This window comes from Rhopalosiphum padi, chromosome 1 (genome assembly GCF_020882245.1).
Source record: "Rhopalosiphum padi isolate XX-2018 chromosome 1, ASM2088224v1, whole genome shotgun sequence".
In the NCBI taxonomy this organism is placed as follows: Eukaryota; Metazoa; Arthropoda; class Insecta; order Hemiptera; family Aphididae; genus Rhopalosiphum; species Rhopalosiphum padi.
Window position 1 is genome coordinate 91,751,095 of NC_083597.1, and position 20,529 is coordinate 91,771,623.

At 26.3% G+C, this 20,529-nt stretch overlaps 1 protein-coding gene across 1 annotated transcript; it reads left to right on the forward strand.

Moving 5' to 3' along the window:
- The first annotated feature begins 14,281 nt into the window (after nucleotides 1–14,281).
- Nucleotides 14,282–19,950, forward strand: LOC132921940 (lysosomal Pro-X carboxypeptidase-like). Its single transcript, XM_060985203.1, has 8 exons — nucleotides 14,282–14,762; nucleotides 16,655–16,795; nucleotides 17,029–17,378; nucleotides 18,147–18,304; nucleotides 18,473–18,645; nucleotides 18,844–19,008; nucleotides 19,069–19,256; nucleotides 19,595–19,950. Exons 1-8 carry the CDS (start codon nucleotides 14,625–14,627, stop codon nucleotides 19,848–19,850), a joined length of 1,569 nt encoding a protein of 522 aa, XP_060841186.1. The 5' UTR covers nucleotides 14,282–14,624; the 3' UTR covers nucleotides 19,851–19,950.
- The last annotated feature ends 579 nt before the right edge of the window (nucleotides 19,951–20,529 follow it).

Sequence of the window (20,529 nt, forward strand, 5' to 3'; positions counted from 1 at the left end):
TATCATAGTGTTATCTTTAGGTTACATTTTTATGTAACCCAACAAACATTTGTTAACAGTTTTATCCATATAACAGTATTTTCTTTTACCCTTGTCTTAGTATGTTATATTCCTTACAAAATCCTATACCTTAATGCATCAAGTTATAGGACATCAGTTAAATCTTAGAGAGATTAATAAAAAAAAAAAGATAAATATTAAATTTCACACTAGGAAGTTTTAATTAAATATAAAACTAATTTCTTTTATATTTTGACTCAATTTTATAAATTACATTTAAAGTTCTCATTTTAAATCTCGATGAAATATATTACTCGATTAACTTTTTATGATTATGAAGCTTATTTGAAATCATATTGTTGATTTGGTTAAATATATTCTTGTAACATACATCCAGTATATTACAATATTACATATTTTATAATTATTATGCAAGCATCATTATTCATTACCATTTAAATAATATTTTAATTTTGTTATAAATGATGTATTATCATTTATCATCATACTTGTACACAAAAAAAAAAACAATTGGATGTCTGATTGTACCTCCAAAATATTTTGTTTCTATAATACTTATGCACAATAATATCCAATGATTGTTCCCTTTTAATATGGTTATTAAGTTTGTAATAACTAATACTTTTAAATTCTATGTTATACCTATTAATAATTCCAAATTTAAATAATTAATCTGAAGGTAGAAAAGTTAAAATTATATTTTGATATATAAAAAAATACTCTTAATAATACTACAAGTTAATTTTTATTTATTGAGAATATTATGTTAAAATTAAAATATTGGTAATTGTTATTATTTTTAAGGAACTACAAATAATTTAGTTAATAATTATTAATTTCACATTTTTATAATCTAACCTTTTTGTATCATTTAGTTTTTCATATTATTCTTCAAATATGTTTAATTTTATACCAAATGGAAAGAAATCAATTTGAAAAAATAATTTTTTTTTGTTTTTATTTTAAATTTTAATTCATCACCTTGGTTAAAAATGTAGATATATGATAACAATATTATTGAAACTCAAAATCAATGAGTATTCAAAAATCCTAGAAAACTAAAAATTTATAATCAAATATAACTTAATTTATATTGATCATATTTCTCCATTTTCCTTTAATTCAAATTTTAATATATATATAGTTTTAGCTAAGATTATTATTTGGATAGTTCAAACTAAATACACTAAGTCCCCGTATAAAACGGTAGGTAGGTACTGTAAAATACTATCTTAAATCGACATTGATAATCTTACTTTCTATGATTATAATTTATAATCACTAGAGTTAGGATATTGGTGACCTAAAAAAACAAAAATGCTTTTTTACAAATTTTACAAATTTACTTTAATTTTGTATAAATAAAATAATGTTTATCTAAAAATAAATGAAAATGTCTTTAGATTCATATCAGATTTTGGAGGCTAAATATGCCAATTGGAATTATTTAAATAAGCTAATATGAAATTTGAGTAATTTGACTAAGATGTTATACAATCCCATGAGCCAGACTTAATAGTTATACATTTTTTTTAAAACCTTTATATACGATTATTACTTTTTATAAATAGTAAGTGTTTTTAAACATGACATTCTATTTTTTTATGTTCAAACTCTATTATAATTAAAACTTTCTAAACAGTTTTATAATACAATATTAAAATCTATTGAAATTCATAAAATACCAGTAACAGTGGAACCGGCTTTTCGAAATAATTTTAGTTGGCGTTGTTACTATAATGCATTTTATAGAACTACCACTCACAGTTTTTTATCTCTGTTAACCCAACTATGAAAATTATTAAGGATTACATTAAGATTTGACAGTTTCAATACACTCAACAGTTTTCAAGGTTAAATTTTTAAAGATTTTAGTGTTAAATTTATACTTGTATTAAATATTTGATTAAAATCGATAATTTTTTTTTTAATTTTCTTTTTATACCTACCTATGACCTATCGTTTGATTATTAATACAAAAATATCTATAATGAATTATTTCGTGTAGAAATCTAACTATTTGTTTTATTTATGGTTACCATTGATTTAATTTACATACCTACATTTTTATATCAACAATAATGAATAAGTACCTACGAATTTTCAAATATTTTCTCAGTTTGCATGGAAAATACAGCAATGACTTATAGCTCAATGACATATAGGCGGAAATCGGTGGGGGTCTTGAGGGGATTAAGCCCTCCCAGAAGTTTAAAGTACAGGTCTTAGCATTATACAGGTGTAACGACTAACAAGCAAATATAAAAACTAAACCACAACCCCCCAAGCACGGCGCCAAGAGGTGCAAGGGGGGGCTCTAGCCCCACTAGAAAACGTTCAGCCCCCTCGCCAGCCTCCCTACTGAAAAATATGTACGATATATAACAAAGTCATAAAACATTATAAATTGCGGAATAAATTGAATTTATTATTTATTATAATTGAATTAATGAAGTTTGAACAAATAACATCATTGGTCTTTTTATTATGGATTAACCTACTAGTATTGTCTAATAAGGAAAAAATCTTTTATTTTTTTAGTATTACCTTTATTGAGTATTAATTACTGGATGAAAATAAACAAACGAATGTATTCCAAATCATTGCATTAAAGTTGAGTCAATCAAATTCATCTGTTCATTACTAAACACAATTACTATAATTTATATTTATGAAATGTAAGTAAAAAAACATAATCGTTCATTCACAAAGGTATGTAATATTAAAGTAATAAAGAAATTGTCATTTTTGTACATCATTGTTAATATAGTTGTTGAAGGTCTGTGATTAAAAATTTTCTTACATAAGGTACACAAAAAATATTTGACATTATTCTTAAAACATTTTTAACTATTCAAAAGTTTGTACTATATAGCTAATAGCTATATTATGTTATGTTATATGATACGAAAATATTTATATTTTACCTATTTAAATAACCTCATTGTTTGCTGAAAAAACCTTAGCCCATATAAAAAAAATATTTGCCACACTCTGCCCCCCCTGGAAAATAATTCTAGTTCCGTGCTTGCACCCCCCTAGTTCTGCCATTGCTGATAATATATTGTTATGTGTATAGGTATATTATCATCGGAGCAACTATGAGTGGCTAGGTCACTGAACTACTCAACTACACAATAGTCACAATATAGGTACATACTTACTTAATAATTGTTAATTAATATTTATTTACTAAGGAGAGTTCGTTAAAGTTAAATGTTGATAAAATTTAATGTAATTTGTATTATACATATCAAAACAGCTTGTCTATATCAATAGATATGAATTCCTTTGTTATAGGGTGGAAATCTTAAATTAATATCATATCTAACTAGGAGCATACGTTAACTGTGCCCAAAAAACCATTTTTTTTTAAATTACACCCGAATTTGTATGAATGTTAAAAAGGTATAATGTAAACTGCTTCAATGCTACGGTATACAGCATTGGTGTGGATGTATATCAATATATTATAAGTTCTTATATACCTATAGCTTAATAATAAATAAATTGATTTATAAATTTTGCATTTGATTTGTACTTACCCAATGCGACAACCAAAACAAACAAAGACAAGTTAAGATTCATGTTGATATTGGAGTTGAGTTTCAAGTATTACTCTTGGATAGTAAGTTTAAAGAGTTCTGTCGGCAGTTGGAAGGTGGATTATTTTTCGGAGTGCTAGACTTGGGTATTTTGTACAGAATAAAATTGATTATTCATTTTGAGTCGTTGGTGGTAGGTAGTACTAGGAAATATTAATAAACTCGTCGCAGAATAAAAACGTACCTGCAGGGCGGCGGACCAAAAGAGGTTCACCGCGCGTAGGTCGTAGCTAATCGGCTAACAGAAACGAAAAGGAATTGATATACAGCCCAGGTATGACAAGGTTGCGGTGGAGATGGCAAACTGAGAAAAAATTATAACTTTTCTAAAAGTCGATGTGTAAACTGCATTAAAAAATAAATCGACATTATACAATTTGCGACAAAACCGATAATATGCATTATACAAACTGCGGTAATTTATTTTTTATATATTATATTTATTCCATGTTGAAAAAACACTTATTTTTAAAATTATATTTAAATTTAAATAAAATTGTTTAGCACTATTAATTGTAGCCGTTTTGGCTAAACATTTTTGTAAATTCCTTATTATATAAAATATTAAAAGAAAATTTTTTTTGGGAGTTCAATTTGTATGATTGTGTACTTGAATACTACAATATGCACTATGTTAGTGTAGATTAGTTATTAAATATAATATATGTTAAATTTAGGTATTTTACTTTTTGTTAAAAGATTCACAATGTCTCATAAGGTGGAGATTAAAATGTCTGACTTAGTCACTGGCTCACTGCACGATTATATTTATGTAAAATATTTATTTTGTGTTAGATTATTGGTTATATTTATATATAAATATTTTTTTTTCATTGGTAAAAAAGCAGTTTTCATTAATATGAAGACTAAAGGTTTTCTAACTTACCCTAATAACGATTTATTGATTATAATTAAAGACATCGAAGAATGCTTTGCCATTCATGCTAGTACAAATAATGTTTTTGAAAACACATTTGAAGAATTTTTCAAATAAAATATTAATTTAAAATTCATAAATTTTTATGAAATTATTTATCATCCTTTATAATGCTCTAATTTTGCCAAACAGAGTTAAATATTTAAATATCCTTACACTAGTTGTACACTTGTATCATAATGTATTTCAATTAGAAATAACGAGGATAGTATAACTGGTATTAATATATATTGGTTATATAGGTACAAAAAATGAGACACAATTTGTACTTATGTGAAGAAGTTATTATTAATTTTTTTTATTGTAAACAAAAAAAAATATTTTCAACACGATAATAATTCAATGATTAATAAGTAATAGTAATAATATAAGTACAAGTAAGCGCATTTTTCGACACAATGTATACTGGTGTCAGATATATAAATGGGTCGACAGAAAGTTAAAATGTATTAAAAAAAAAGTTTAACAGTTAATAATTGCATCAATTGCAGCACTGTTCGGATTTTCCCAACAATCCATTACACCGACGCCAAGTCTTGATCCTCCAACCGGGTCCGAGTATGTTACACCAGTCACCAGCTGAATGTGCGTGGCAGTCCAACCATTTGCACTCGGCGTCGATCATTGTAGTTCCGACTAATAAAACTGTAAATTGAAAAACATTAAATTGATATACATATCTTTTGCTCTTATATTGTACGGAAAAAGTATCGATAATTTTTAAGTTTGATAAAATAGTTTTGTTTATACTGTTTAGTTATATTATCATCGGAGCAACTATGAGTGGCTAGAGGGCCACTGATGAACTACACAATATACATACTTACTTAATAATTGTTAATTAATATTTATTGACTAAGGAGAGTTTGTCAAAGTTAAATGTTGATAAAATTTAATGTAATTTGTTTTATATATGTCAAAACAGCTTGTCTATGAGTGATACGGTTTGCGGACTATTTTGTAAATGTATAAATTATAAGGGAAGAAGCTCAATATAATGGTCTAAACTCTAAAGTATCAGCAGAGCCAACTTATGTGGATCATTTAATTCTAGCTTTTATATAAATCATCCTAGTATTTTTAAGTTTACCTACAGAAAAGTTAAATGAAATTTAAATTGATGAATGTATTAAATTAAGTCGTATAAATGTGTTCAAACAGAACCTCCTCAATAGTAGGTTAAAATATATGAAAAAAAAATTAGTATAAAGGAACCCTTTGAATATTAAAATTCATAAACGTGAAAAGTTATAAAGTTAAATTAATAAATATAATAGTGGTAAAAATTCAATTGATGAATATATATTAAAAATATTATGTTATTATTTGTCGTAATATTGTAAATTATAAAATTATACTTTTTCAATTTTTTTATATTTAAATTGTATTCTATTAATTATTATTTATATTATATGATTTTTAAGTTTTAACTCTTAAAGTATAAATTAGAGATATTTATTTTGGATTCGTAATTTAATAACTTTGTTTGATTTTGCAAAAATATATAGCTATTCATTTTTAAAATCTTACTCGGGCGCAGTTTACAATTATTGTCGTTAGCTATATTGTATACCTATTTGTCATTTTGATTAATCAAATTTGTAAAATCTAAAATATTTTACAACAGGTAGGTACTGATTGAAAATTATATTTTTTTTCTGAAATGTTGTGTGTAGTGGTTTTTATTATAACATATTGAAAACACTTAACATATTTAAAGTTTTAGAATATGATTTAAATCTAAGCTGATGTGATGCCATAAGAATTTTAAACGAATTTATAAACGAGTTGTACCTACACGTAAGTGTGTATTGTTTTCAAAAGTTGTTTTTATATTTTCTAATATTTATTACCTATATATCTAGTAATATATATAATTATTCGAGTTTCATCGTTGAGTATAGATACTTTTAAAAATTAAGTTCCTAATCAAGTGTTATGCCCATTATAAAGTACCTACTGTCGCTACTGCCAGATTTTCAAAATAACTGCTAGTTACCACTTAATCATTACCTATTGGCTATCTATCAGTTACAAAGTCATACATGAAAATTTTTACATTTTTACTTAAAGTTATATGTTGAAATTTAAAATAATATGCTAATATATTCTACACAATACACTTGTCACCTATGCATTGGAGTGGATATATAACAATATAAGTTTTTTTATATCTTAATAATTAATAAATCGATTTATACATTTTGTACTTACCCAGTGCGACGACCAAAAGAAACAAAGACAAGTTGCGATTCATGTTGATATTAAAGTTGAGTTTCAAATATTACTCTTGGATAATAAGTTTATAGAGCTCTGTCGGCAGTTGGAAGGTGGATTGTTTTTTGGAGTGCTAGACTTGGGTCTTTTATATAGAATGAAAACCTATTGATTATTCATTTTGTGTCGTTGGTGGTAGGAAATCAACAATAATAATCATAATAATTTATATGACTTCTCGCGTGTAGTAAACGTCCAGGAAAATCCCAATAGATAATTAATGATTGGTAAACGGAATATTAAATGTACCTACCTAATTATTAATTGACAGAGATACGAAAACTACGTACCTATATAGAAAGTACGCAACACACTCCAAAGATCACAGTATACTATACTACTGTATAGTAAACATTTTAATTATTATAATATACTTATAATATGGTTCACACATCATGCATTCACGTGTTTATATAACGATAGTATTATTATAGGTAAAACCCGTAAATAATAACTGCGCTTATATTATTTGAAAGTTACTATAATGTATAACTGTATTTTTATAGTTAATAAGGTTAAACATCTACAGATTATAAAAAAACCATATATGAATGGGATCATATTATATAGTTATGGGCTTTTCTATTATTTATCATTATTTTTATAATATGTATAAAATAAAAATACTTTATTTTTATCGAGTATTATAAGTTATAACAATTATTTTTTAATAATAATATAGGTATTATTGTTTTATAATTTTTTTTTTTATTGTAATCAAATCAATAATACATCCATGCATAATACAAATAATGTAATAGGTACAACTTTATAATATAACATAATAGAATAGAATATTTAATAACTGGCTAACTGTTAATTTTTACATCTGATATTTCCTATATCTAATACCTACTTATATTTATAGGGTTATTCGATAGATGCTCAGTACTTGTTCGTCCTATTTTGGCTGTTTTTTTTAAGTAAACTTATAGCAATAGTGGTTGGACAGTAGAAATATATTATATTATTATTATTTGTACCTATACAGGTTTTATGACTATACAATTTTACAGCAAAAACAAAGATAATCTAAAATACGAAGATTTGTTTCTACTTGAAAAAGTAAATCAGTTTGTATTTCTTAAAATAATCAGCAAAAACAAATAAAAAAATTGAGAAAAATAGGGATTTTACATAACAACAGTTTTAAAAAAAAAATTTTATTTGTTCTTTTGTTGTCAAATGAATAACCAGAGATTTGGGCATTTTTATGTAATCATTTTCTACATTCAATTTTCAAAATATTTTTGTGCTATTTATAGATATTTTTTACTTTTATTAAAATTTTTTCGATTTATGTAACTATTGGTAACATTTTTTATTCTAGTTAAAACATTTGAAAATGTAATACAAGGTTTTCCATAAATTATTTCTTATAGCATTTAAAAATGTCGAAAATTGAAAGTCATAGTTTTTATTAAGCTTTAATTTACATTTGATAAAATTCGTCAAAATCACGAGAAATTACATATTATTTTGTATTTGGAGTTAAAATTGATGAAATGTTTATGTGTATTATGCTTTAAATCAGCGGTTTCCAAATTTTTTTCCGTGGTGCCCTGCTGTGAATTTTATGAAAGACAAAACAAAAGAATATTCATTGATAACGATTAACGATAAATTATTTATTATGAGCCGAAAATAGCAATGCCCTTAGAAAGTGCTCGCGGTGCCCCTAGTATACCGTGGTGCACAGTTTGGGAATCGCTGCTTTAAATATTATTATCTTATACTTTTAATAATTTATGAAATAATCGACAAGTAAATAATTACTTGTTTTGAATTATATTTTAAATATATCAGAGCATTTTAAATAATTTTGACAATACAATACACCATGCACATTGTACCATACATAAGTAATCATTTTCACGTTAATAAACAAAATATATAGTTAATTTATCTTAATTAAGTTATTATAAAAATGTTTAACATTTATTTTAATATAAAAATAATCTGTGTTGCAATTTAAATTAAAAAATTGATGGTGTTGAATTTTTGACGGCGATTGTAAACTGTGCCCAAGGTACAGGTAAATACAAGATCACACATGTAAACTGCACCCGAGTTTTTATCAAGTATAAAAAGGTGACATGTAAACTGCGCCGTGGTAAAATTTTAAAAATGAAGAGCTATATTTTACAAAATTAGAATTTCTAATTTATACTTGGTTCAATACAGCCAATAACAGTTAATAGAATAAAATTAAAAATCAAAAAATTTATATAATTTTAAAAAGTACAATATTAGGACAAATAATAACATTTCTTGTTTATACTTTGTTCATTTTTGAAGCCTCTTATTATTCAGTTATTCTATAAAAGTCATTAATAATTAGGTAATTAACTTAAAAGATGGGTGGGGGGGTGTTAATCATTCTCGAACTCACTATAAAACTGCCTTTGAAAATCACGAAAGTCTATGTTGATAATGTATTAATAATGTCTATATGAATTTTTTTTTTTTTAAAACACTCCAAAAACCCTCTTTGTAAGTGTCTGTTACACATAGTTTTAGCGTAATATATTAATTAAATAATATTAATTAATAATTATACGTTATAAAGTGACATGACCGTTCTAATTTTCTAAGCAAAATATGTCTATACTGTCTATGGTTATTTACTTATATTTATGTTATGACATAACAATTAATGTATGTATATTGTATACCGTAAGTAAAAATTTTAATTTAAACATTGGTATCTTCCTATCTTTATATTAAATGATAATTATTCCTTGGACGAGTGCCAAGTATTAATCATTGATGTTGTACTATAATAGAATAAACACAGCATTGTAAACAAATTATCTAGGTATTAAAATAGTTGCAATAGGTGTACTGCACATAATATAAACAAAAAGAATAATACCATTTTACATTTATTAATGTATTAATACTTTAATAGATATTGGTTAAAATATGAACAACATAACATAAGGAAAATAGACAATCAAGAATTCCCGTATAACAATATCATAAGTAAAAAACAAAATGTAAATTAACCAACTAGTTGCGTAATAAATATTTTTATTATTAAATTAAAAAAAAAAAAAAAATCAAGATATTAAATAGTTGTTATTTTTAATAGTTGGTTTTTCCAAATGATCCTAGTTGACGTAGTTGACGTAGTTGACGTAATTGACCCAATGAACGAGTTATTTCAAAAAATTATACGCAATTCAATCGGACCAGTGGCACTCGCCACTCGATGTTGCTCACAGTGTTACAGCCAGATAAATTATTAATTGCAAAATGTATTGACCTAGTAGTATATTATAACTCTGATACTCAAGTTTGGGAGCGAAGGACAAACGAATAGCTGAAAAATTGTACAATACATTATTGTTAATAATAATATTGTATCGATAAAGACATTTAAAAATGCAGCAGAGGTGTAACAAAAGGTATCTACTGTGGTTCGTGTTGCAAACGTCGACCACAACTGAAATGGTTCATTTTCCGTCCTTGCTAATTGCTTTATATACGTCATATACTATTAAAGCTTTTCTAATCGTATTGGATATTTTTATTGACAACAACAAATATTTACCTCGTGATTTTCTAATTATAAATTATTGCAGTAAAATCTGTTTTTAACAAAATTATTTTGTTTTTTGATTTTAATTAATAAATTAATGGCTGTATGAGGATTTAATAAACATTATATATTTTTCAACATAATTAAAATTTTTTTTTTTACTAATTATAGATATTTTTTATTCTTTATTTTTTCAGTTTATTTTTGATTTATGTGTGATAAATTGTTATTTGTGATTAAAAATGCTTGATAATGTAATACAAGGCACTTCATAAGATGGTTTATTCCATAATAAACAATAGAAAATACAATTAAATTTAAGTAACAAAAAATTGTCGTGTTTGATCAATTTATATTAATACATATACGATATACATTTCATTTTTACATTTATTATTTCTTTTTTTCGGAACAAAATGTTGCTAACCATGGTTATAATGATCATCCAAACGTAGATTTATAACTGTTAAATTTTAAATACCTATTTATGTACAGTTAACTTTTTGGATACAGACGATACAGTTGCCGTTGAATGAAATTATTGATGATGGAACATATTGTATTGCTAATTTTAATGTAATAGATAGCGAGTATAATAAGTAAAGTAACAATAAAATGTAAATAATAATCATAAAAAAGTATGTATCAAAGTAGATGACGTGTCTTATAGATTAATGACCGTTGAATGCCAACTCGCGTTAACGGTACACGATTATAGTGAATAAAATAAACAAATATATCTAAGTATTGAATTTTGCCATTTGGTGGAGTATAAAATAATCGTATTCGTTCTGTGTCAACTGAAATTAGTCATGGAACAAATTTTAAAACAAAACAATAAAAAAACCGATTTTAACAACGCGTCCGTGTGATTTGTGAACACGACCGTTAAATTACAATTTGATCCGTTATCACACAATAGGTATATGAATGATGTTATACATATAGCCCCATGCAGGAATACAGATTAATTTGACAGTAAGTGTACAATTTTAAATTTTGTTTAAAAATAAATTGAAAATTTAATCGTATTTAGACCAAGTTAAAATATAGGTTACACTTATTTGCTGAACGAGATAATGCGTTAAAGTATATGCACATTAAAATAACAAATATTTAATGAAAACATGATTAATATATTATATACGATTATTACCACATGTCCACATATATTATTATTTAACTTATAGCGTTATATTAACAGCTCGATACTTTTCATGATCTTAATTAATTATAATAATTTATCCAAACAAATATTTGTATTTATCCACAGCAGCGAGTACAATGACCATTATTAGGTATTAGTTAATTACTTATGTATTATGTATAAAACCATACAATATTATATAGTATTAAAATTTGTTAAGTAATAGTTATTCTATTAAATATGGCTATATAAATTATAGTTGCCTATGTACATAATATTATATACATAATAAATATGTACTCGATATAGATATATCTTATTAAATTTAAATGTAATTATTCTAATTTAGATGCTATTTATGTTTCTATTAAATTTACTCTTGTACCTTGTTTTAAAATTGATCATAATCATAATAATTAGGTATATATACTACTATTACCGCAGGACATAAGTATTAGTAATTATTATAAAATAACTATAAACGCTTATCTTATTTAAAAATACCAACAAATATATCATGACATTGTTTTTTGTTTCAATAAGAATTTAATGTAACACCAACACACACACACACACACAAAATTAAATTATGGTAAAAATAAATCTTTGCATAAAGATACGTTGCAGCCGTTGTAGGCGATAGTCACAGGTACACTTGACGTGTCAAAAACAATTTATTTACTTGACGTACAATTCATATAGAGCTTATGAATACTATAGTAATCAACGCTTATTTTTTTCAGACTATTAGTAATATTTTGGTTTACCTCTCTTGCAACCTTAAATTATAATAAGTTAACACATTCAGATAGAATACAAAAGAATACAAACGGTCTTTAGAATTGCTCAAACATTATTTGTATGTTCACATATTCGCACAACAACATTTATTATGATTTATTGCACTCTGGTTATGTGTAAACCAGTAGTATACAATTTAAATTCCTAACAATAAAAAATGAATTTTAAATTGACAAATTAGGAATCTAATCAAATATAGAATCATAGTTTCAGAACATATTCGTATTTTCCAAAACCGTGATTATAATAGAAAATATATTGGGATTTTTCGTAAAAATACTCGTCAAGTAAAAAAAACTAAAATAACTTTTGGGTAAGTTCATCAAGTTATTGTTACTTGTGATGCTACTCCACTAATCAATAATATCTTATCATTTAAGTTGAAAAATCGCCATAAACAAATTAATAACCAATTTCATTTGGAATATCTATGTCGAACTCAAGACAACGGTAAAGCTGCGTCCAGCTTAAAACAAAAATTCAATAAAATTCCATTATTAGAAAATTTCCATTGTTTAAAAATTAAGTCTATACGATAAATTTCACTTTAACCATAATTGTATTCATTTTATATAGCTACATTGGTGTGTTTGGTAAAGTATGAAGTATATAATCGGTGATTTTTCAAACTCATCATCATTTTGACATACGATAAAAAAGTAGTTAATATTGTAGCTTTCTTATGTTTAATCTCATTTAAAATTACTTGAGAGTTGAGTTTAGTTCATTATTGAGAAATTATACTAGATAGTTATGTATAAAATCACATTTGTCTCTACAAGCTCTAGCACTGTTTTCAAGTTAAATACTTGTATAAGTATAATAAAATCCTTTTTACGCGAAGTTAATAATAACATACCTACTTGCATTTTATGGATTATGACCAACTATGATTTTGAAAGAAGTCCTTAATAGAACAAGCGAGTGATGAGAACAATATAATTTAGTATATTATACAGTTAGTGTTTACTTTAATTTATTATTTATTAAGTTGTACACCTGTAAACTGATATAATGATATTGTACTACGTGTAGTTATCTTATGTAAAGCTACCAGTACATCACCTTTAAACACGGACAAATTAATCAAAATTGTAATGAGAATGAACATTTAAAATATTAGAGAATAACACGAAGGTCTTACAGGTCATCAGCTATTAGGTATATTTATCAATATTTTATTAGTGATAAATATTGTTGACATTTTTGTCTACCCGCTTGATGAGTTGTATTTATTGATCTGTTATAATAAACTATAACCATAATTTGTTTTTGATATAAAAAAAGTATTTATTTTTATAAAAGGCTCAAATAACAAAGGTTTTTAGCCTAAATTAACTTACAAATAATTTATTAGTTACAGTTTTAAATAAACTTGTGATTTATAAATTATTTGTCAACAATAAAAAGTTTTATAAATCTAAAAAAATATTTTGCTTTGGCGTAAGAAATTTAAAATTTTATATTGTCATTAAAAAAAAATTAAACATGATAACATTATAACAATAAAAATAGTAACACATATATTTGTTTAAGTGTGTAATTATTAATGACTTGAAATTCGGTAAAATAAATGTATTTAAAAATTTCAAGTTTTTGAAAAATGAATATCTTACGAATTACATTGAATGGAATAACCGGTATATTAGACATTAGTATTATACATTCACAGAAAAAAAAAATAATGTCTGTAATCCGATATACTTACTAATGAAATGTTATTTATTGATAATACACTGTTATCCAGTAAATTACAATTCAATAATATATTCAAATCAATTATTTTCGTGTTGATTAGAATTTACAGTGAGATCGAAAATAATTGTGGAGAGGATGAGAATTTATTAGATTATTACCCTTTCTCTAGGTACACAATTCGATTCACACTGACCTACCGGTTACCGAAATAATGTACACAACCGTTTTTCAGATTGGAAGTACATAATGCAACAAGACCGTACAAGTGTAGGTACACCAGTGAAATAATGATAATATAATATGTATAATGGACGTACGTTCATATGTTATGATGTCAAAGTACAAACTACGGACGACTTACAACATCGCGTCCCGAACGCCTTTTGTGTTGGTATACCTAATAAATGTGGCTGTATCAGATATAATATGTTATCTTATTGTTATTAATTGTGCTTAATCGGAATGGATATACTGTCGTGCAACAATTCCGTTACCAGACGTGTGACGCGGTCGTCTCGAGGTGGACTTTTAGTATTATTATGTACACGTGATTAGTCTACTTTTAAAGTGAAATAAGAAAAAAGTTCGTGTCACATGCAACATTTTATACAAATCAGAAGTAGTTCAGTTTTGTCCGGGATGTCGTTTACGGCATGCTTATCGTTTTTGGCGATAGCTTTGCACTTGGCTAATGGAGCCTACGTGTACAAGACCGAATATCTTACTGTACCGGTAAGTGTATATTGTACAACTACTATTATTCTATAATTGTTGATTAATACAAGTAATTAAAATTTATATTGGTCAGTGCTTTATCAAGTGTGAATCGAAAATACAATAAATAGTAGGAGTAATTGCGTTCCGTTTAAATATAACGTTAACATACACCTTTGTATACTTATCTGTTGTTGAGAAGTAATAATGTAATATTATTCCTTTATACTTACCACAAGTGCTTTGGTGTTATTTAAATAAAAGAACTAGCTAACGGTCTCCTTTATCCTTTTTTAGTTTCTGTATTTAAATCATACCAAAGTAATACTCGTGGAAAGTAATTTATAAACGTCCGTGAACAAAAAAAATCATAAAATACTATGATTTTTGTAATTTTATCAAAATTATCATTAAGAGGAAGTCGTACTCGTGTATGTTGTCTTTGTCTTACACACGTACGACATAGCAAATTTTTTGTTCGCCAGTTTCAATAGTGTTCTGTTAGTTTTGATATTAGAGTAAATTGTCATATTACTAAAGTTTTAAGTAAGAACATAATCTGTGTTCTGTCGTCGGTTTTTTATGTTATTTTAATTTTTAACTGAATTATGAGATTTTAAAATATTAATGTTTTACATACGTCATACTCATAACTTACTTATTATATTAGTGAAAAACAAAGCAGTAAATAGCAATAGGAATACTTATATAAATTAAAATTCACATTTAATACAAAAGTTTGGTATAATTTGTAAACTACTCGGCTATTTATTTTTTGGTACATAACTTACAGTGAGTCCACGATAACGTCAGTAACTGGAAACATCCTATATCTTGGCAAAGAAATATTCAATTTTAATCATATAGTTTTTTTATTCATCTATATTTTGAAGTCTTACAATTATGATTTTATATTCAAAATATACAGCCTTTATTCCCATTTAACTGATAAAGATTTTAAATGTTTTTATCGCTAAAATTCACAAAAAAATAATATTAGAACAGTAATTGGTGAAAATGGGTAGTATTTATTTTCAAAAGGAAGAAGTACTGACAGTACTGTGCGCACACGAAACTTAAGTAGGTAGGAATCTAAATAAAATAAAACAAATAGCTTGAATAAATTATGTGTTCCCTATTAAATAAATCATTGCCAAAACTGATCTATTCTACTTGTTTCCATTTACTGTGAACAGTACAACTCTACTATTTTAAAGTCAAATAAGATGAATAACGATTTGAGTTCCAGCATTTAAAGATTAGTCTTAAAAAATAATGATTTAAATAGTGTTTATGTCACATACTATCATTGTATAACTCGGAGTTAAATGATTGACATTGATTAAAATTTAAACGTTTAGATTTCTTCATTATCTCGAATAAATAATTAAAGTTCAAATAAATTGTCAAACATTATATTCTTTCTTATCAACGGCGCTAAAATGTAATTAACAATCGAACATTTTTCTGTTATCTACTGTACAATACAATTTAAATCGTTTAAATAATTTTTATAATATTTGTACTGATTTATAAGCTTTATTTAAATTTGCTTTGGATTGTAAGACTTTTATATCAACAAGGACTTCAAATATAATTAATTAATAATGTATCTAGTCATTAGAATGAATTTTATTAATTTATTTACAGTACTACTTAGTACTTTATAAATATGAACATCGTGTAAATAAAAAATAGAATATGCATACCAATATACCATATGATAAATACATAGGTATTATAAAACAACAAAACCTTTTTTGGATACAACTGTGTTATATATTATATTTTTCCATTTTGGAGAAAATTATTTAATACGAACATATTACGTATAATAGTACCTATGACTTTTTGATGTAAATTTATTACAAATTTTGTGGACTGAAATATTTTTAATTTTCTTCTTACAGGTCGATCATTTTAGTTTTACAAATAATGATACATTCCGTATGAAGTATCTCATCAACGACACGTATTGGGATCGAGAAAATGGACCGATATTTTTTTACGCCGGAAACGAAGGAGCTATTGAAATATTTTGTGAAAATACGGTAAGCGCCGCGACAGGCTTGATTCGTGTTTCAGATAAAAAAAAAAAAAATACAAGTCAACAGATCGTTAATAACAATTATTGACGTTTCCGAACCCAAACAGTTTTGATTATTTATCAAATCCAAAACGCCAATATTTTTTTCGTTTTAAAGAACGTACGAGCGTATTACGTTTGAATTTTATAGTATATAATACTATCGCGGTAGTAATAAATTTCGATACGGTTTCGCAGGGTTTCATGTGGGAGATAGCCGAAGAGTTCCGGGCCCTGGTCGTTTTCGCCGAGCACCGTTACTACGGCGTTTCGATGCCGTACGGAAACAGATCTTACGACGACTACGGCTGGCTGGGCTATCTGACCTCGCAACAGGCGCTCGCCGACTACGTGGACCTGATCACGTACTTGCGGCACAACGGGTCGTATTCGAGTCGGAACCTGTACGAGACCGACGATATTTACGGCCTCGGCGTCGACGGTACGCCACCACAGTCCAGCGCCAACCCAGTGATCGCTTTCGGAGGATCGTACGGTGGCATGTTGGCCGCCTGGTTCCGTATTAAGTATCCTGCCATCATCGAAGGGTTGGTGGTTTTATAATGTAATGGTTATATGGACGTTATGGTATAAGTTTAACTGTCTTGCGAGCAAGAACGACCGGAACCTAACTAAGATATAAGAACTTATACATTCGTTTAGGCTCTGAAACCTCAACATAACTCTTATTACGTTTTTTTTTTTTTTTTTGAGGGAACTCATATTCTGAGGTAGATATTTTTGTTGGGTTAGGTTAGGTAAGGTTTAATTTTTAGTTCTTACTGGTTATTGTCGGTTTTAATAATTCTTATTTTCGGTGTATAAAATAAAATTTAATATTCCTAGTCATTGATGAGATTTTAGAAAAATAAGATTTTTTGGATAATATCATTATAGACAGAAATCCTTCCTAAAGTTCTTCAATCTCCCTTATATATAAATGACTGTAAAACATAGTATTAATATTTTCTTTTACGAATATTGTCTATAGAAAATTATAGAATATATTAAAAAATATATTTAGAATATTTAAATATTTAATCTTAGTTAAAATGGTAAAATAATTAATGTCATAATGAAATACGTGTTTAATCTTAAATATAATTTTATTTAATTTTAGTTCTAATTCTCCCAAGTGATAGTGTAGATGTGTAGAAGATGAAGATAATAATTGCATAATACTTTTTATAAATTTTATAAATAAATCACAATCAAAGACCAATTGGGAAGTTATAATTTATAAAAATTATGAAATATATTATGTTGAAAATATCGTAGTCGCTTCTTGTAATTTACTTTGTTGTATGATTTTATAGCGCTATAGCGTCGTCTGCACCGATATGGCAATTCACCGGTATGACACCATGTAATGCATTCTACAGGGTCACGTCGTCGGTGTATACAGGTACAAGTGCCGAATGTGGTCTGACGATATTAGCGTCTTGGAAAGCTATTGATAATGTTACGAAAACGGGTAATGCATATTTGAATATTATATTAAAGGTAGAGTTTACCATTAATTATTTAAATATTACATGTCATATATATATTTTTTAATGAAAACGAATTTGTTACGTGTTATTAATGTATAAATGTAATGTCATACATTGTAATTTTGTTGAACGTATATTTCTACTGTTAGTTGAAGGAAAGGCGTGGCTGTCTCAGAAATGGAAACTATGCTCACCGTTGACAAACGATTATGACGTTTTGACTTTGAAACAGTGGGTGTCTGAACTTTATGTGAACTTGGCCATGATTAATTACCCATACCCTGCAAATTTTTTAACACCATTACCCGGAAATCCAGTTAAGGTTAGCGTTATACTTTTTAAATAAATAATTTACTTTGAACTACAATTTTAATAGGTTACAGAAGGGAGAAATAAAAACTTTGGTGGATTATAAACTTATTTTCGATTGTTTAACAATGCTTAAATAGATAAATATATATACCTAACACGAATCACACTTTATGTACCTATTAATGTGTTATTATGTATGTCACATCAGGAACTTTGTAAACCAATGAAAAACCATACAGAAGACGACTTAACGCTTTTGGGATCGGTCTTCAAAGGGTTGAATGTATATTTTAACTATACCGGTACATCTAAGTGTATGGATGTATTGTCCTCTTCTGCTCCTACACTTGGTGAAAAAGGATGGAACTTTCAAGTACAATTTTAATACCGATCTTATGAAAATACAATTAACTTAAAACAACCTATGATTTAGAGCTGCACCGAAATGGTTATGCCAATGTGCTCTAATGGAGTTAAAGATATATTCGAAAAACAACCTTGGAATTTTGAAGAAAATGCTAAAAATTGTTTTGAAACTTATAGGGTTCGGCCAAGTATTTATGCAATCGAGAAAACATATGGTGGTAAAAATTTGAACGCCGCTTCTAATATAATATTCAGGTAATTATAACAGTTATAACGTTTAATTGATTTTACTGTGCAAAGTTCAATGGGTGTAAAATTAAAACAATAAAAAAAAATAATTAAATAATTTTAGATCAGAATATTGTTGAAAGTTATTAACAGTTTTATGATTATGATTATGTTGCTTAAATAAAATTAAAAAGAGCAATGAACTTTGATATAAGTGCTTAATTAGTCATAAATATTGAATTTAATATACTGATCCCAGAATCTCGCTTTCTCGCCTTTATGAGTTTAAACTCTTAAATGTTTTATGAGCTTTGTGTACAAATGCATATAGTCATTATAATCATTTATAATTACAATAATTACAGCAACGGTTTATTGGATCCTTGGTCGAGCGGTGGAGTGTTACAAAACATATCGAAAACAGTGCTAGCTGTGGTAATACCAGAATCTGCACATCACTTGGACTTGAGAGCATCCAACCCCAAAGATCCGGAAAGTGTGATTAAAGCAAGAAAATTCTATAAAAATTGGATTAAAAAATGGATATTTCACTATCAAAAACATTCAACGCGAGATTCAAACAACTCGTTCGTTAAGCAACAAATAGTTTTAACTATTTAAAACGACGTTAAATATTATGACAATATTGATAATTCATGATTATTTAATGTTATTTTTAAAAATGATCAATAAATTAAATACATTATTACAACCAAGTTTATATCTATATTATGTTTATTTCACGTATTTAACAAAGTATATAAATTGTTTTAATACTTCGTTTTGCACAATTTTTTTGGGGAGTTCAATTTGTATGATTGTGTACTTGAATACTACAATATGCACTATGGTAGTGTAGATTAGTTATTAAATATAATATATATTAAATTTAGGTATTTTTATTTTTGTTAAAATATTGAAAATGTCTCATAAAGTGGAGATTAAAATATCTGACTTAGTCACTGGCTCACTGCACGGTTATATTTATGTAAAATATTTATTTTGTGTTTGATTATTGGTTATATTTATATATAAATATTTTTTTTTCATTGGCAAAAAAGCAGTTTTCATTAATATGAAGACTAAAGGTTTTCTAACTTACCCTAATAACGATTTATAGATTATAATTAAAGACATCGAAGAATGCTTTGCAATTCATGCCAGTTCAAATAATGTTTTTGAAAACACATTTGAAGAATTTTTCAAATAAAATATTAATTTAAAATTCATAAATTTTTATGAAATTATTTATCATCCTTTATAAAGCTCTAATTTTGACAAACAGAGTTAAATATTTAAA

Excerpts from the sequence above, each read along its gene's own strand:
- LOC132921940 (XM_060985203.1), top strand. The coding sequence starts at position 14,625 with ATGCAACATTTTATACAAATCAGAAGTAGTTCAGTTTTGTCCGGGATG. Across the intron at positions 14,763-16,654 it reads CCGAATATCTTACTGTACCG|GTCGATCATTTTAGTTTTAC; the intron begins GTAAGTGTATAT and ends TTCTTCTTACAG. Across the intron at positions 18,646-18,843 it reads TACCCGGAAATCCAGTTAAG|GAACTTTGTAAACCAATGAA; the intron begins GTTAGCGTTATA and ends ATGTCACATCAG.